The 17,742-nt window shown below is 49.3% G+C and overlaps 1 protein-coding gene across 4 annotated transcripts in view; it reads left to right on the top strand.

Annotated features, from left to right (window-relative positions):
* The first annotated feature begins 1,097 nt into the window (after positions 1-1,097).
* LOC105452328 (serine/threonine-protein kinase tousled-like 2) overlaps positions 1,098-17,742 on the top strand; it is a 39,856-nt gene continuing 23,211 nt past the window's right edge. For 3 of the 4 annotated variants that reach the window (XR_974723.1, XM_011693326.1, XM_011693323.1), the window contains exons 1-2: positions 1,098-1,183; positions 6,531-6,616. Coding sequence is in view for 2 of the 4 variants with exons in the window: in XM_011693326.1 (XP_011691628.1) it covers positions 1,153-1,183; positions 6,531-6,616 (117 nt within the window). In the remaining 2 variants the exon portion in view is untranslated. The remainder of the gene's footprint in view (positions 1,184-6,530; positions 6,617-17,742) is intronic. The other variant, XM_011693329.1, reaches the window with a different exon arrangement.

The following is a 17,742-nucleotide window of genomic DNA, read 5'->3' as shown; positions in this document are numbered from 1 at the left end:
TCGCGCGAGTATTCGGGCCCGTGCGCGGATAAGGATACTCGAGGATACGCGCAAAGTGGCGCGCCGTCGATTCGCCGTCCGATCGTCGCTTATTTTCTCCCGGGATTCATCCGTTCGTTATATTCGTGTAATTCCTCCGGACGGCCGGCCGACTCGATAATACGTACAGTAACACCGTACGTCGTTAATGAATTCCTAGCGCAGACGGTTATTCCGGCTCTAATTTGAGAAGCGATACGCGATTCGCCTCGTTAACACGATCGATCCGTTCGCGGCCGGCTTTGATTCCCTTCGATGAGACGACGACGAAGACGACGACGATGACGACGGGAGGGGTATATATCTCGTAATAAGAGGATAACGGTGCTCGTAACGTGCGGCGCGGCGTGCGCACGTGTCTTCCCCGGGAACGAACGGAACGAAGTACTCCGCGGAGCAAGGCCAAATATTTGTCGCACGACAAATTCTTTCGGGCTTTGTGTCGATTGGCCGCAGGATAGAGATGTGATTCCGAGAACATCGAACTTCCTCAGCCTACGGCCAATCGAGGAGCTCGAAAAATTCGCCATACGCAGATGTAACGCCGCGACGGGCCTGAGCCTCGAAGCGCGGAGACGGCCGATCGATGATAAAGCGTTCGATAGGACAATCGTCGGCGATTAAAGTGGACCGACCGGCTCACAAGTCGAAAAACGGCTCAGAAGAGAGAAAAAGAGAGAGAGAGAGAAAAATGGAAAACGTAGCGGTTGTGTAGACGCGCGTGATCGTTGATGTTACAGAGAGGAGATCCCAGCTTCACTTGTCGGCGGAAGTGGTGGCCCACCGCGGGCGGCCGGGAGTGCGCGAAAACCTTTACGGATGGTCCTCGCGGTGCGGTGCGGTGCGGTCCACCCGGTACATCGCGATCGAGAGTGTAGTGTGAGATCAATAATGAGACAGGTGCTCTCATTGGTGTAAAGCGATGCGGCGGAGCTGAGAGTTTTGTCGGGCGGCTAACACTATAAGGGCTCATGAAAAGTGTATCCGGCGCGCGCGTAACGACGACGTCGCCGCCGCTGCCGTCAAGGACCAACGCGCCGCGAGGAGACATTCGAGCGAGTTGGATCAGTGTAATTATAATGTAGTGCCAACTCCGCAGATGGATAAACAGGGATGACTGATAATTGCTGGAACTCTGGTGGTGGTAAGTGTCCATTTCTATAACATACACACTCACACACACATCCTTCTCTCTGTATTCATAACTCGTCGGTTCTCTATTTTTAACCCTTTCGCCGCTTAACCGAAAGTGTCGAGCGACTCGAACGAGATTCTCTCCGAGCTGTAAGACGATCGAAAGCGACAGGGTGGGAGGGGTGAGGGAGGGGAAGGGTATTCCGAGAGCGATTTCCTCTGCGTTCTCGTTGCACACTCGGATAATTTCGGGACGCCCGGTGTATGAAAATACGGATGTTATTTCGGGCTTATAATACACGAGATTAGATAAGTAACGCCGAGAGGATAAATCAGCCGAGGCGGACACACCGTCGGTCGACCACTCTCAATTACGTTTATGTATATGTACACGTATTACGAGATGCGAACGCTTTAGTGCCACTTCGACAACCGCAAAAACTTATTTTGTCCCAAGCCGATTGCTATGCGCGCGTATTGTATAGCTCTCCGCTGGCGGTAATTTTTTATTCACCTTGCCTGTAAAAATACGCGTGTGAGATACGAAAATAACCTTGAGAAACGTTCGTTAGGCGATAGGCGAACTATGTTTTGAAATCTTTCGTTGTATTGCGAAAATCATACGGCGCGATAACGCGAGCGATTCTCGCGAGCGATTTCGCGCGGATCGCAATACCAATTATATCAGAAAATTTCGTCGTCTTTTTGTCATTTCCAGTAAGTCCGCTTTGTATGCAGTCTCGCTCCGAAAAGAACTATGTAAACTTCTCGTCCGTGCCGATCTCACAGCATTCACTGAGATATAATATTGAAGGTCTCAGTTGATTCTCGTTCGGGTTATACACGCTATCTCTCAAACAATTAATTGCGAATTTGTTAGAGTAAAAATCCATGACGAATTCGGTGAGTCCACACGAGTTCGTCATTTTAAGGTCCATCTACAATGAGAAGAGTAAGTCCGTAAACCGTAAGAAATTTACCAATTACAGCCAATTATTCTTCTCATATTTGATTGTGATTGTTCAATTTCTTACGGCTTACTGCTTACTCCTCTCATTGTAGATGGACCTTTAAGGCCATCACACGTAAAGCAGGTTTAGTCGTAATCGTAAGGGCTGTTCTAAGTGGTTGTAGAATTCTGAACTGACCAGTCGCAGTCGAATATTCTTTGACTGTGACTGATGAATTCTTACAACTACAACCAGTTGTAAACTACGCCTACTCTATTGTAGAACAGGTTTAAAGGTCCAGCTACAATGAGAGTAGTAAGTCGTGAGCCGTAAAGAAATTGACAAATCGTAGTCAATTATTCTTATATTCGACTATAATTGGTTAATTTCTTACGGCTTACGATTTACTGCTCTCATTGTAGATGGACCTTAAGACCGCAAGCAAATCGGTCCGAGAAACCAATCGCAATCAAAATTGTGACCTTACGTTTTAGAACGCTCGACTGTTATTGGCCGATCCGCTTACGGTATTACGAGTGAAATTTTTCCACGTGGAATATCTCCTCCTTTACGTTGGCCGAGTGTCCTGCGCGGGGAGAGATTTTCTCTCCTGTGAAAATAAGATCCCCGCGCTAATTGTAAGTCTTTACAATATAAACCCGCGCGGCGCAACTCTCCGAACTTTCCGATAACGTTGCACATTAACCGACTAATGCCTTCCGTTTTATCGCGGAGGGAAAATACAAAATGGAGAGTGTCGATGATACAAGGAGAGCTGAAAAAGAAACATTCATTATTGGAAACAAAGTATTTATTTCTTACAGATAAGCGATACACCTGCTTCGTGCAGGAATGCGACGATTATCGTGGCAGTATGCGAACCGCTGTGCGTCCCCGCGTTGCGTAAAGTTGCACTCGCGCGTCCATTGATGAAACACGATGGCTTCTCTCGTTTCTTTTTATTATTATTATTATTATTATTTTTATCACAACGAGAACCGCGACAGATACCCGTGAAATCGCGCGTCTTAATTAGTCATCCCTCTGCAAATGTCGCCAGTCACGACAGAGTGAGCGACGACAGTGACGCCCCGCGCTGCTCTCTCTTGCCCCCTCGACAACCTCTGTTGTCGCGTTTCAGGCATTGTCCGGCAACACAACAAGTGGATTTATTTCTCGACGGGCGTCGCGGTGGTCGCTGGACGCGGGGAGAGACGCTCTTTGCGTCCCGTCCTACGTTCGTTCGTTCGTTCGTTCGTTCGTTCGTTCGGATGGCACACTTTTTCGGAGGATGCGGAGGATATTCGGCCGCGGCGCGGCCGATGGACGCGCTCGCGCGCGTGCGCGCGTAATGCGATTCGCCGTGTATAAGAACTGCGCTCGCGAAATATCCTGAGCAGCAGCGTCTCACATTGTTGCTAGCGCCTCGCTTTCTCCGCGCCTTTTGTAGAACGAATGAAATTCCAGCCGTTGGCCGCTGTGACACTTCTCCGATGTAAACGTCGCCGTCGTTTCGTGCAAAGCTAATAAAGAAGCCGGTGTCGGCTTCAAAACTCACGAAGGTAGAGGCGAGGTGGGTGGGTGAGGGGGGAGGGGGAGATAAAAATTTTCACGTCAATCGGGGAAGTCGTCTTTGTTGCGCAGTTGTACTCGTCGAGTCGACAGTAATCGTCGTGTAATTTTTTTGAAGCGACGAAATCGAAGTATATACCCCTTCGCGATATTCGTCGCGCGCGCGACGTTACACGCTGTGTCGTAAAAGCGCATTGTTTCGGATTGCACAATTAAATCCTGCGCCTCGACGCGAACCGCGTCTATCTTCTCTCACTCGGCGAGTCCGCTCGCCTATCCCAGGCACTACGAATAAAATAGCCTTGCCCCCGTTTTACATGAAAATTGTGGCCGACGACGAGTTCAATGACTGCGCTACTGCACTCGCGAACGCGCGCGCGCGCACGAGCGAGCACGCTTCGCGCGCGCGTTCACTCGCCTCGGGATTTATCGAGCAGCCAGATGCGCGCTGTCCCCGCGCGCGGTCCAAAGTGGCTTTAATTGTCGCGCATACCGCGACGATCAATTATCCCATCACTTTCTCAATTTTCCCCCCGTCGAAGCCCCGGGAGAGAGGAGCCCGGGGTCCGCGCGAATATTTCACCTGCGGATCCCCCCGAACCCGCGGAAATGGAAAAAGATCGTTAAACATCGGCGCGCAGAACAACGTTGCGCCGTTTGGTAACGCGCAACGGCCGGTCACGCATCGTGAACGTGTATAATGTCTTTAACGGATTGCAGTGATTCTCGAAAGTAACGGCGAGCAGTGCGACTCATTCAGTCGTACTTTATATATATGTACACGCGTTGATAACAGGAGGCGAAGGAGAGAGGAACGATTCCTTTGTAGTTAATCTAATCTATGAAAACTAAAGACTATTAACGATAGATGTAAGTGAACCTTTTGCCGGTTCATTATATGTGCGCGTATCGTCCCGCTGGCCAGTGAATTTTTAGATATCTTACTTAAAGCCATTATACGTGTAAAAAAAATTTTAGTCTCAAATGTTAGATCGATTGTAAGCAGATGGGCCAAATCGAGCATTCTAAAACGGCAAGACCACAATTTTGATTATAATTGGTCGATTTGCTTATGGCCTTACGGTTATGATCGAGACTAAAACTTGTTTACGTGTGATGACCTTTATTGTATAAAGATTCTAGTTGTAAAAATACCAAAAAAAAAACATGCCGCACATCGTGGACTTTGGATACTATTACATTTGTCCGTTTTCTGTCGTACGATAAATTTTCCAAGCCTGTTGATTGGCTGCAAGAAATAGAAATTGTCAGATCTCTCTATCCTGTAATCAATTAATAGGCTTGAAATGCTTTGTCATACGACAGAAACGGACAAATGTAATATTAGCCTTAGACGGTTTAAACTCGACGATTATATATTTCTGGGAAACTATGTCCCGAGAGAGAGAGAGAGAGAGAGAGAGAGAGAAGAGAGAGAGAGAGAGAGAGAGAGAATATAATTAACATTAACCCTAGGGTGATTTCTTTTTTCACTCGGACAGTAGTTTCATCCGCGACGTGAATAATAAAGACGGATGGGCACACAACAACGCGCGTGTGCGCGTGTGCCTTTGTTTAGCGCGCGAATTAAGTATCCAGTATTTCTGTCGGCCGTTGTCGATTCGGCTAATTTTACGAGACGGTGCTCTCCAAGTCGCACAATGGAAACGCACGGTTTATTCGCGGAGAGAGAGAGAGAGAGAGAGAGGATCGACGCGCGAGTTAAATCCAATCCGTTTGATCGAAATAGATAATGCCCGGCACATAACGTTGGCCCCGCAAACGCTAATTATAGCACTCGGATTGCGCCGTTTACGACCCGTGGGATGTCCAGTTTATTGCGCGCGCGGGTAATCATCATCGCAGAGCGTCGCAGTTGTTACGATCGCGGGGATGTTGACGATGCCCGTGGTTGGATACCGTTGTCGAGGCATCCGGTATAAATTTCGCACAGTTCCAAAGGCGGCGTTTCTATCTGAATTTTCTACCCTGATACATTAATTTTCTACTCCGAATTCGGATCGCAACGCGTCGAAAACACCTTCGAGGACAAGCGTTCTCTTGTTTCCTCTCCCCCCCCCCTCGCATTTTTCGTCGCACGAATTCGCCCAAACATGAACCCCTTTGCGAGACGCAAACCGTTTTCAAGTTCCTTAAGCCCGTAATAATCACGCTACGGGTTGTCGGTCAAAGTTTCCGTTTACCGGCAGAACCCAAGGTCCTGTTTCAGCCAATTACGATGCGGCGAGTATTGTTATTAGAGCTGTACGAACCAACGTGAAAGAACAGGTCGTAACTATAGGTACACGTTTATCCATATTTAAACTGCCTTGTCGAAGAATTTTGTGTTCTGATCTCCACGTGTGCTTACGGATAAGGGTAAGGAAGTAGCGGTAAAAATTCGGATACAAATATTATATTTTCTACGTGCGAATATTATATTTCTGCGAATGCAGACGTCGGTATAACAGCGCCATCCGGTATTTAACATCGGGCTCTGCCGGAAACTTTTGCGATAGAGCCCGTTTCTTCTTGCGTTTTTTTTTCCGCACGGCTAACCCTTGCTTAATCTATCTATCTATCTCTATTTCCCTTTTCTCGTGTCCCTCTCGCCTCGTCTTCGGTTTCTTTTACTCTGATATATCGCGTCGATTTCGCGATCAAATCAGTCGAGAAGATCTCGAGAGTGTGGTACACGGTCCGTACGCGATCGCGTACTCTCGTAGATCGTGGATCGACGCTTCTCGAACCTTATCGCAGATTTCTTCGTTCTTTTTCCACCGACGCCACCGAGCGAGAGGTCGAAGTGTAATTCGCTGTGACTTGTTGTTACAGGCGCTGGCGTCAAGATGGAGCACTTTCAGGCCACCCTGGACCCAAGGAAGCAGGAGTTATTGGAGGCCCGCTTTCTCGGAGCAAGGGTGAGCTTGCCTATAGCACATACACGCGCGTTCTTTCTCTCTTCTATTCTCTTACGTTCCCGTATACAAAGATATTCTTCTCGTTTTGCGAACAACACACGAGCTCACGAGTAGAGTGGAAGGGGAGGGGGGAACAAAATAACTCAACATTGTGCCAAGTAATGACGCTAGGCGATGACGAATAGTCCCAGCCGGAACGGCATTCGCCTAACGGATTATCACTCCGGGCCTATTGATAGATACACTATCGGCTTTATCGACTTCGAACCGCTGAAACGAGTAATTAAGCTCGTGAAAGCACGTGATCGCCGCAATAGTAGTTGCCACATATGTCGGCGAAGTTGACTTGCATTTCGTCCGCAAATTTTCCACTTATCGCTTTATCACGTGCTCGGGGGGCCGGCAACGTGCACATCACCGTCGACCTTTATCTCATGACGAAACCGCGCAACGTTCGAATTGTCACGCACCGCAACGCGATTCGCTCTCGTTCTCCGACACACCTGGAGTCTTTCTGGCGAGCCCTTGATACCCGGCGACGATTGGTACCCAGAAAATCGGGCTGTCCCGCTCTCGCAGCCCGCTCGGCAGCGCAGCCCGATCCCGCCGTTAAAATCCGACGATTATTATTATGTCACTGGCATAGAGCCAATAAACGCTGGAGTCAGGTCCGGCAGGTGCTCATTATGGAAACGAAACGAGTCGCACGCGTAATAAAAGGCGACGTTCCGTTCCCGAGATTTTACGAATCGACGCTCGCGCGTTATGCCGTTCCGTTCCGTCGTCATTCATTTTCTTTTCTTTCTTATTTTTTTTTGCGATTTATCGATAGCGGTATCCGCATACGGTACATTTTCCATGGGTGTATCTTACCTGAGTAATACAATAACGCTACGCAACCCCCCTGTATATCTGTGGTGGACGATGACAGCTACCGTATTACAAAGAAAAGGTATCGAGACGATATAAATAAAGTGGTAGATATGAAATATTGATATAAATGCAATCAGCGCAAGCCGGCGGTACATCGATACGTCGATGCGTAAACATATTTCTTTTGTTCAAACAACGGAATAATTGAATGTGAAAGAGTAATTGTACCGCCTGATGATGACCAAAATGAACGATCGAAAACGTTCGGAGCAAAATTTGTTTGAATAAAAGAATTTGTTTACGCAGAGCAACATATTGTTTTAGCGCGCGTGTCGATCGCGTATACGAATACATGTAATATATACACTCAGTGCTTACATCAATACATACTCGCATTAATAACTATATTTTACGTTATTCGATAATATAATGTGTGTGTGAATGCACCGTTAAATTTAAGCATACCCGGCCGCGATTAATTTATAACTGTACAATATATTCGCGCGCGCGAAGGATCGATCACGTATCACGATTCTAGTTGTTCTTTTCTACCGGAGACGAGTCATTTGTGTACACGTCGACTCTATTTTCGGCAAATTACGACATCATCGTATACAGAGTGTCCCGAACGAGTATAGGCTCTTAATCGCAAGAGGCTCGCGATTGGTAATTCAACACGTGGAATTAAAATGTATTTTCTCGATATCGTTTCTCCACCAAGAGTATATAAGCTGCTCTTCTTCGAAATTCTACCTTTTCCGCGGTACATCCTGTAGAAGGGGGATATATTACGTACTCGGCGTAAGAAACTTGTTCGTCCGCTCGTATAATGTAATATTTACAACGACCCGCCTATATCGATCGTACTTGCATTTATTCAGACATTTAGTATCCGCGTCTCTCGATGACGTAACGCCGACAAAGAGTATCGACGAGCGCGAGTGTTATCCCCCGCGGAGGGGCGGGGGGAGGGAGAGCGAAACCGTCTTACATTAATGCAGGCTAATATGCAGGCGTTATTAAAGACACGGCAGTACACTCGTTCGGTCTTAATGTTTCCATTTTCGGAACGCCGGCCACGATCGTGATTTAGCTCTCTTATTCTAGATTTCTGGAAATCGGAGGGATATATGTGTACCTGAATATCTGAAGCAAATTGCAATAATACTCGGTGTCCCAGAAATGGAATCGGGATCGATGGGTTAAACAATACGTATATAACTACTGGCGGAATAACATACATAGCTATAGCGAAACATTCATAGATACGCGAGTACGTCTACATTATCGGGCCTGAATGCATGAAAGATGAAGAACAAGAGAGGAGTCGAAATACGCCCGTTAAAAGGGCAAAGGATAACCCTTTGTGTGCGACACCCTGTATACATCCGACCAACCAACCAACCGACCGACCCAACCAACCAACAAACCGACCGACAGACATACAGACAGACAGACCGACCGAACGACCGACCGACCGGCGGCGTTGCCGGGTCACTCGCATTCGCGTGTTAAGGTCCGCGCGCAAAGTAGTAACGCATGCATTTTGCATCCATCACAACTTCGCGTCGTGTCGCCTGGTTCCGGTGGCTCGTTCAACTGAGAGAGAGAAAGAGAGAGAGAGAGAAAAAAAGACGAAGACGGAGTCTTCGCACAGTCGCGCTCGCGTTTTATTATCGTTGCATCGCATCCGAAGAGCGGCGCGGCCGCCACGAAAAGGTGTGGCCAATCGCGGCGCGCCGTGCGATCGGTCCGCGTGCTATCGGAAGCGTAGCGGCCTGGGGTCGTGCGCGACGACGTCACGTGGCGCTCTCACTTAGAGCACGGCAGTCAAGTGCGCGAGCCCCGACGCGCTCTCGCGCGCCCGTCGAGCCATGAGAGCGAGGGGGAGGGGTCGGAGGGGAGGGGGCGCGCTTAAGGGTGCTCTCACATGGTCGATGTCACGACCGGTGGTACTCTCTTTCCTTTCTTTCTCTCTCCCACATACCGAGTCGTCGTCGATTACCAACTGTGTTTGTATAACGTTATTATTATAACCGCGTCCGTTTCTTTCGCAGCGACATGTTTCGCACATGATTCTCCCAAGATCTCGTCGTTCCTTCCTCTTTTTTTTTTTTCCGATCCGACGTCGCATTTCGCTCGCGATTCGGGATCGCGCCGGGACAAAGTATACTCGACGGCAATATCCGCGCGTGAGGGCCGCTTAATGTCTACGTGTAAATGTTACCCACACCTACAATACGTATCGACGTGCCTGCACACACTCGTGTGCGATATTTTCTCAGATATATAACTTCGCTCGCAGGTAACTCTGGTAACTCGACTTGCCCAGGGTCGCCATCGACCTCTTTCGCGCCGGGATAAACCAAACGCCCCGGAATTATACTTTCGCGGTAATACCTACGCAACAGGCTCGGATTTACCAGATGTATGTGTGCAAACAGTCGTCACCAGTCGCTACTACCTATATTAGACCTCCGCTCCCTTACGAATACGTGCAGCGCTCGTTCTCGAAACGCCATCGCGCGCCGGAGCAGCGGGTGATCCTTCTGCGCGCTTCGTTCTCGCGCGCATCTCTTTGTTCATCTCGTCCCGCTCGATCCTTTTTCGTCCTTTTTGCCGAAGGACGCGGGATATGCGTGCGCGCATAAAACGCAGTTTCACCCACACCCACGCGACTGCGCGACGATGTGCAGCATGCACCGGCGTGCGACCTAAAGCTTCTTGCATACATCGCGTTCAGGAATGTTACGGCTTCTTGCTTCGCGACAAGAAGTCCGAGATCTGCCCTTGTTCCCGAAACTTTTGACGAAAATCCATATTCTCGAGGCTGCAGCACCACGCTCATTAATCATATTAATCGTCCGCAAATCCATTGCAGGGACATCGTTCTTCTTTCTCGACTCGCAACTTACAATTAGGTGGAACAGTTACGTTCCTTATTTTAAGTGCGTCTCTCTCGAGACCTGTTAACCGGAAGTCCAAGTTTATCGACTCGCGCTCTCTGTATATCGATCGTTCGTTGGCTGCGGCGAGAGAGAGAGAGAGAGAGAGAGAGAGAGAGAGAGAGAGAGAGAAATCCCAGCATGGAGAGCTTGCCCGCCCGGCCGAAGTCCAATGGCGAAGATTTATACCTGCTGCCCCTGCCCTGCTCGCTCCGAACCGAAGTGAGACCTAAGTCGTTGCCGCCTGTCCTCTAGTCTACCGCTTGTCTACTAACCGTTTATACAACGGCGGCCCCCTATTTGTAGAGACCCTAGAGGCCGCAAAGGTTTATGCTATTTATACAATGTCGAATCAAAGCCTTCGTATAAGCGTTCCCGTTGCACAATCACGCGATTGTTTCGTCGCTCGGCTCGCGGATCGGACTCGCGGATTTGTTCTTGCGGATCTTTGCGCTCGCACTCGTAAGATTGCTTGAATTACAGCTCATTATTCAAGAGACAGAGATCCGGACAGGTTGGCGCTCTTGACGCTCTTAAGTCTTCGAGCGTATGAACAGCCGTGTGCGAATCTGTTGGCACTTGGAATAATTGCAACTTCGTGTCATCAGTGTAATCTGGCGCGCTCTTATTATTAATTTAATCGTACTTAAACTCAATCGGACTTTGCGCGATCGTCGTTCTACAACCGCATCCGCCAACCGGGTGTTCCCCCTCGCCGTCGAATTACGATCGCTGGATCTCCGCGTCTCTCTTTCCGGGACACCCGATATGTATAACGCGCGGGCACGGAAGGAATCCGTAGGTACCCGACATTTTGCAGTACTGTTCGTACCGGCGGCGGCGGTGGCGACGGGCATAGGTAGTTTCCAAGCGCGAGCATCATCCCTTCGTTTCCCTTCCACTTGGCCCAATATTCTCATCCTTATCTAACTCATTCCCCCCCGCCCGTTGCCCTTCCTCGCCACATCCGCTCACATCCGCAGCGTCTCTTGCAACCCCACCCCTATTAGTTATTTTCTCGACGAGTCTCTCGCTCTCCTCTCTTCTATTTCTCCCCCTTCCCTGTCCTCCCTCCGCTTTCTCTCTCTCTCTCTCTCTCTCTCTCTCTCGCTCTCTCCCTTCCCTCCTCTCTCACTCTCTCTCTCTCTTTCGGAGTCACCTCTGTTGGTCTCCACATCCTTCGAGGATCGATCGAGAGGAGCTCAGCACTCTGTATATATATGTATATATATCCATTTCCAACCCCTTCCCTCCCCCCCTTCAACTCCCTGTCGATTCCATTTGCCCAAAGTCCGCATAGAAACCCGCCGTTCCCCATGTAAGTTACAAGCGGTAGGTATCAGGCTGTAGAAACGCTCCGCCGTATCCTGTATCCAAACGGTCTTTAATTAACCCTTTAGATACACCCGGAATCGAATCTCCTACTCGATTCGCGCTAAAACAGTTCGCTCGAGCAAAAGTACGTTTAGTTTACGCGTAACATAATCCCGAGGCTGCGTTCGATATTAAGTAATCAGAATGTCGCTCGGAGTCGACTTGAGTCAACTTGAGTCAACTTTAGATAGAAATAAGGCGACAACTCAATAAGCTTCGAGATCTGTGTGTGTCGAAATACTTGATACTTCGAAATACTCAACGAGAAAGACAACTTCGCCGCTTACTTTTTTCCCCCTCTCCTCTCTCTCTCTTTCTCTCTCTTCACTGAACGTCACGACAGCCGTCAAAATGGCCGATTTAGGCCGAGACTATCGACTCTTGATAAGTGCCATTGTAATCCAATGAAGAGTTCCGAGCCCCGCTGATCCGCTTGGCGGTCCGTCACTGATCAATCAACTACTTTCACTCCGCCATTATGCAACGTTCAAAACTGGCGTTCGTTTCGTCCTGTCGCCAACGTCAGATCCACGGGAGTCTTGATCTTTAACTGGTTTGGTAGGATTCTGCAGTCGCGTGCAATAAAAAATGCACATGTCATTATGTATCATTGGGCTCTCGCGTTGAAATACGGATCTAAATCGGCCCGGGGATCAATTAACGCGTTCGTGCCTACGCTCAGTAGTACTTATACGCTGTCCCGCGGCGAATAAAAAGACTTAAAGCGTTGAGACGCACGGAGCCAGAGGAAAGGTGGCCGCAGGACGCCAGAAGCTTGTCGTCAAGTTGGCAATGATCGAGCCGAGCTTTCGCCGCACTGTGTTGCCGCTCCTTCCTCGGCACATGGCGGTGCATAGTGATATCAACGATCGCATAATAGCAGCTCGGGGCTCGGGCGCAGCATTGTATGTTTATTGGGCGAGCGATGAATTAAATTTGCGCCGCGTTACGCGCGACGCGAGCTCCGTGATTTTCATCATTTTCGGTTCGATTATTCGCTGATTAAATCCGCTCCTCGATCGGGCCGGCGCGACGCTTCGGAATCGACGCGCGGCACCGTCCCGTCGTCGCCGTCGTCGTCCCCCGTGGTCGTTCGCTATCGTCCCGAAACCGCCGCTCGACCGTCGTACATTCGAGATTCCTCGCCATTCCTCCCGCCGCGCGCCGCCGTTCCCTCGTTAGAGGCAAACTTCCAGTCCGCCCGTAACCGCTCGTTCACCCTGTACATGCGATACAGTATTTAGTACGCGCGACGTATACGTAGTGTACGTACTCCGCTATCGATCCCGGACCTTAATAGGTATAAAGTTAGCGTCTAGAGCCGGTGTACCAGTGTGGTGGGTGTCTTCTGGCGAATGCATCCAGTAACAATATGGCGGCCCCGACCGCTTCGGAGATGCACCGGGTAGTACCACTACCCGCGAATAATTTCGCTCTGAAGCTTCGAAAATCGATTTCTCGCCCATTCGCGGAAACCGTTTGACGGAGAGAAAACAGGATCGCGGGGAATTCGCGTATGGAGTTTACCGTGCGAGTATACCTGTGTAAATGCGAATAATTCCTGAAGTTTCGGACGTAAACATTGCTAGTATACCTTCTCGCGATCGGCGCGAGATTTCGAAGGAAACAACGAGCGAAAAGCGATCATGGAGATAAAATATATCGTCGGATTCAATCGTGATTAATTACGCCGCGCCCGGATAATCGCTCGCTCGGCGATTTTATTAATCGACTTATCGGCCTTAACGGCGGCCGAGCGATGCACCGGCGCTGCCGGAAATGCGCGCGGCAGTCACGCTGATTTAGGAAAGTTCGTTCGGAGCTGTGCGAGCCTCGCTAATGGGCCCGCGCCATTGCCCACGATTCGATATGCCGCCCGTAAATAAGAGATTCGGATAATAATACGCGGTCGCCGAAAATGCCGGTCGAATTAACATCATCATTATCTGTTTGCTCATTAACGGTGTTAATTAACCGTCCGTAGCGTTATTAACGTACTACGCGCGAAAATGTGGATTCGCGGCGACCGCGGGAGTATAAGCGCGGGGAAGAACTGGGCGAGAGAACGAGAGAGTCAGCCAGCCGCGGATACATCCGCGGGTAATCGAAAGTTATCCGCGGTGTCGCGCACCCCGTTCCATTGTCGCAATTACTTAAATCGTTCCCTATATTTAAACAGTTTGGCGCTTCCTCCCGCGCTCGATTAAACGGCGTAGCCTCGGTCAACGGCGGACGAGGAGAAGGAGGAGGAGATCGTCGAAATGTGAACGAGGGAGGGGAAGTAAACGATATTATACAAATCCTCCCGACTGGTATTCTTATCCCGTACGCGACTCGCACTGTTTGCATCCTCTATTTATAAGCCGTGTTATGACTGTAGAACGGCGAGGGAGAGACGCGATTTCCCTACTAACGATGGAATCTCCCTCCGCGGTTATCTCGCGGTTTCACTGTATACTTTTTCATTAGAGACGGCTACGCGAAGTCCCTGCGTAATCCATTCTGCCGATCTTAAATCTGCCTTTGAGCGTGAATTTACGTTGGATAACGAGTCAGTTGAGAGCGAGAGCTGCTTTTATAGGCTTCTGTTTACGTATCCTTCTCAGAACGTTGATTCGATCGGCTAAAAGCGACCGAGAGAGAGAGAGAGAGATAGAGAGCCATCTAGAGAAGCGAGCCATGTAAATTTGCCTTCACGCGACTCAATGCGGGTTTTCGCGGTACACGAAAGAATTCGCCGCAAGGTCGACGGAGGCGAAGCGGATGGGAAGGAGCGGAAGCGAGAGGCGGAGGGCGAGACGAACGGCGGAGAGTGAGGTCGATGGAGGCGAAAGGGGACGAGCAGGGGTGTTATTGCGTGGTAGTGTGGTTAAACGTATTGATCCCAATCACTACGATATGTCCAGGCTCCGCTTCGCTGCGAGCACTATGGCCGGGTCATCGCCGGAAAACGAGACTCCCGTGTGCCCGAGTGTTGCACAGGTTTGGGCCAACGATAAAAAGTATCTCATCACACGTTGTCCGCCTCACCACGATTCTCTTCGGTCGGTACGTCCATAGCGGCGATAATCAACATTAAGCTTTGTACATCGAGATATACGCTCGCCTAAACTTCACTTCGTGAACGATCGTAAATCCGCGAGAGGAGCCTTATATTTATTTTCCCCTCGACACCGAGAAGCCGCTCCATTCAACAGCCGGTCATCCCTAAGTGGCGGAGCCCCCACCGGGGTTTTTTTTTTTCTGCCTTTCCGAGGAGCCGCCGTGCCTCGAAATGGAAATCGCGGATCGATGACGAGGTGTCGCTGAAGCGAGACACACGGCGAGAAACGTAGTCGGCGCTTACGTAATGGCCTTCGGGCGCTTTTAAGGCGTACGCAAGCACCATGCCGCGTCGCTCGCGATTAATCGGAGCACGCGGAGACACGTGATGTAAAAAAATCTGGCAACAGCGTGCGCGTTACCGCGGTATATTCCCTCCGCATATTCGTAATGTCGTGTCGTGTCGTGTCGCGCGAGTTCGGCGTTACGAGCGCGAGCGTTACGCGCGCTAATTGGACCCCGCGTATTATCGTGCCACCAATCGCGAATCTCCGTCTGGTCCTCCTGTCTTTCTCCTTGCATCTTTTTATCCGTTTATGGTTACGTTTAATTATTTCGTTAGAGGGACGTAATTGCGTCGATTTCTCGGGCTAAAATCGGGCTCCTTCTTCGAGTCCGCAATTAATTGATGTACACAATTACTTAATTTATGAATTACAAAAATTTTCATTTTCTACCAATTTATCTTTATTTCCAAAGCGTAATTCAGCTGATTCATTCAATTAATATACGTATAATCTATATGTAATCGGAAATTAACAGATTTCGAAAATTAACAGATTGGAGATATCTATATCTATATTTGTTTTGTCCAATTTTCGTATATTGTTTTATTTTATTTTCATGAGGATTGATAGGTGTTTTGTGAGTGAAATGAGCGCGCACCCCTTTCGTGAACGCGCCGGAGAATTCCGCGAGAAGCTTCTGGTTTTGCGATCGATGTGACGCTCTCTCTGCGGCAAACCGTTGGTCGCTGAAGTTCCCCGGTGGACCAATGGGCTACCTATCCTTCGGAAGGATACTGCATACCCGGCACGTTGTTTATTAGTTTATTAAAAAATGTTCCTGCCGCGTCGCGAAATGAATCGTGTACATCAGAAGCTTATGAAATTAATTAAAAGATTCGTACGTTTTTCTTAACGGAAAGAACGCACTTTGAAATGCTTTTGTTTTAAGTCGTGATGCTCTAATTCTATTTTGTCATTTATTCTATTGTCACGTTTCTTTTATTTTTTTTAAATCATTTTTTTCCTACGAAAATTTAAATTATTTTTATAGAATTCAGATAAGGCACTATTATCATCTGTATGCATATATGTTTGCAATTACAGAACTCCATCACCACAAATGTCAACGTACTTGTTTAATCGTTCTTTTATATATATTTTTTTAAATTAGATACGATTTTATACGAATAAGCATTTGGAAGAAAGTATATGACAAAGACGATTACTGACAGCGACGTTATCGAAAACGATACGTTGACGTTTGAATTTTCCGAGAGGATCTTCCGACCGGAAGACTCTCGTGCGTACATATACATATATCTATCGAGGGCTCGGCCGTCATATCGTGTTATCGTCATCGTCATCGTCATCATCGCCGTCGTCATCGTCGGTAATGCAGAGACACGGCGCAAGTCGATACGAGAAAACCACCCCTCTCGCGCGCGTATCCGCACGAAGTGGCGTGCATGCAATAGCGTAACACCGGTGAGAGACCAGACGGTCGGTCGACGTGCCGCCTATTTATATACACTCCGCGCCCGCCGTCCAGTCGAGCGACGACGATCGTGTCGCGTCGTCTCGCGTCGGGAGGAGCCGAAAGCACCCTCTCTCTCTCTCTCTCTCTCTCTCTCTCTCTCTCTCTCTCTCTCTCTCTCTCTCTCTCTCTCTCTCTTTCCCTCCCTTTCTGTCCGCCCGCGCCGTCAGCTGCACCTGCCGCGCGCCGCCACCCGCTGGCCGTGTCTCGCCACTTGGGACGTAGCCGCCGAGGGCGACAGATCACGCTGCCTCCCGCTCTCAGCTGAGCCGCGCTCTGCTCTGCGTCGGGCAGTAGGCTGTCGCAGCCCGCCGCGCGTTCGCCCGCTGGCTGGCTTACAATGATAATGATAACGGAGTATATCTGGTTCACCGTCCGCAGGATCCCAATTGCACTGGGAACCTTGGCTAATTAAGCCCGATTAGCGATTTCCTGCCCCCACTCCTAATCGTTGCCCCAGTTTTGTATATCGGACCGCCGATAGCGTCGCGTACGTTTTAACGCCGCATCGGTTTCTAAAACGTACCGGTAATTTTACGAGCGCGATGTCGATTGCAACCTGTGTTCCTCGGGCCCGTCGTTACTTTAAAGAAATTGTATGACGTTAACTTTGTGGCGTAAGCTTATAATTTTGCAGAGTACAAACGGATTCGTGGAATAGTGTTTCAATAGATAAGATAGTTTTCTTAGAGATTTGTCGAGACACTTGAAATCCGATGTTACAAGGCAAAGCAAACTGCCTCGGTGTAGCAGTTGTTTAACGGTATACGGGGGGGGGGGAGACACTCTTCCCCGATCGATTAATCACGGGGGCGCATACCGCGGGAGGAAGGTTATACCGAAAACATACTTTTCACGGACCGCTTGGCATCCCCCGTGCGGATACGCGGAAATCGAATGGACACCTCGATAGCCCGTTTCCGGGGGTCGCCTACAGATGCCCCGATTCTTTCCGCCCGCTGCGCACTTCGTCTCCGTATAGGTGGCGAATCGACTCGTGGGGACCACGGCGCGCGGATTCTTCTTCTCTTTCTTCGTTCCTCCATCGCGCGCGTTCTTTCTCTCACGCTC

Source organism: Wasmannia auropunctata, unplaced genomic scaffold, assembly GCF_000956235.1.
Source record: "Wasmannia auropunctata unplaced genomic scaffold, wasmannia.A_1.0 LD336033.1, whole genome shotgun sequence".
In the NCBI taxonomy this organism is placed as follows: domain Eukaryota; kingdom Metazoa; phylum Arthropoda; class Insecta; order Hymenoptera; family Formicidae; genus Wasmannia; species Wasmannia auropunctata.
Note: the sequence above shows the minus strand (reverse complement) of the source record. Positions and strands in the feature narration are given on the sequence as shown.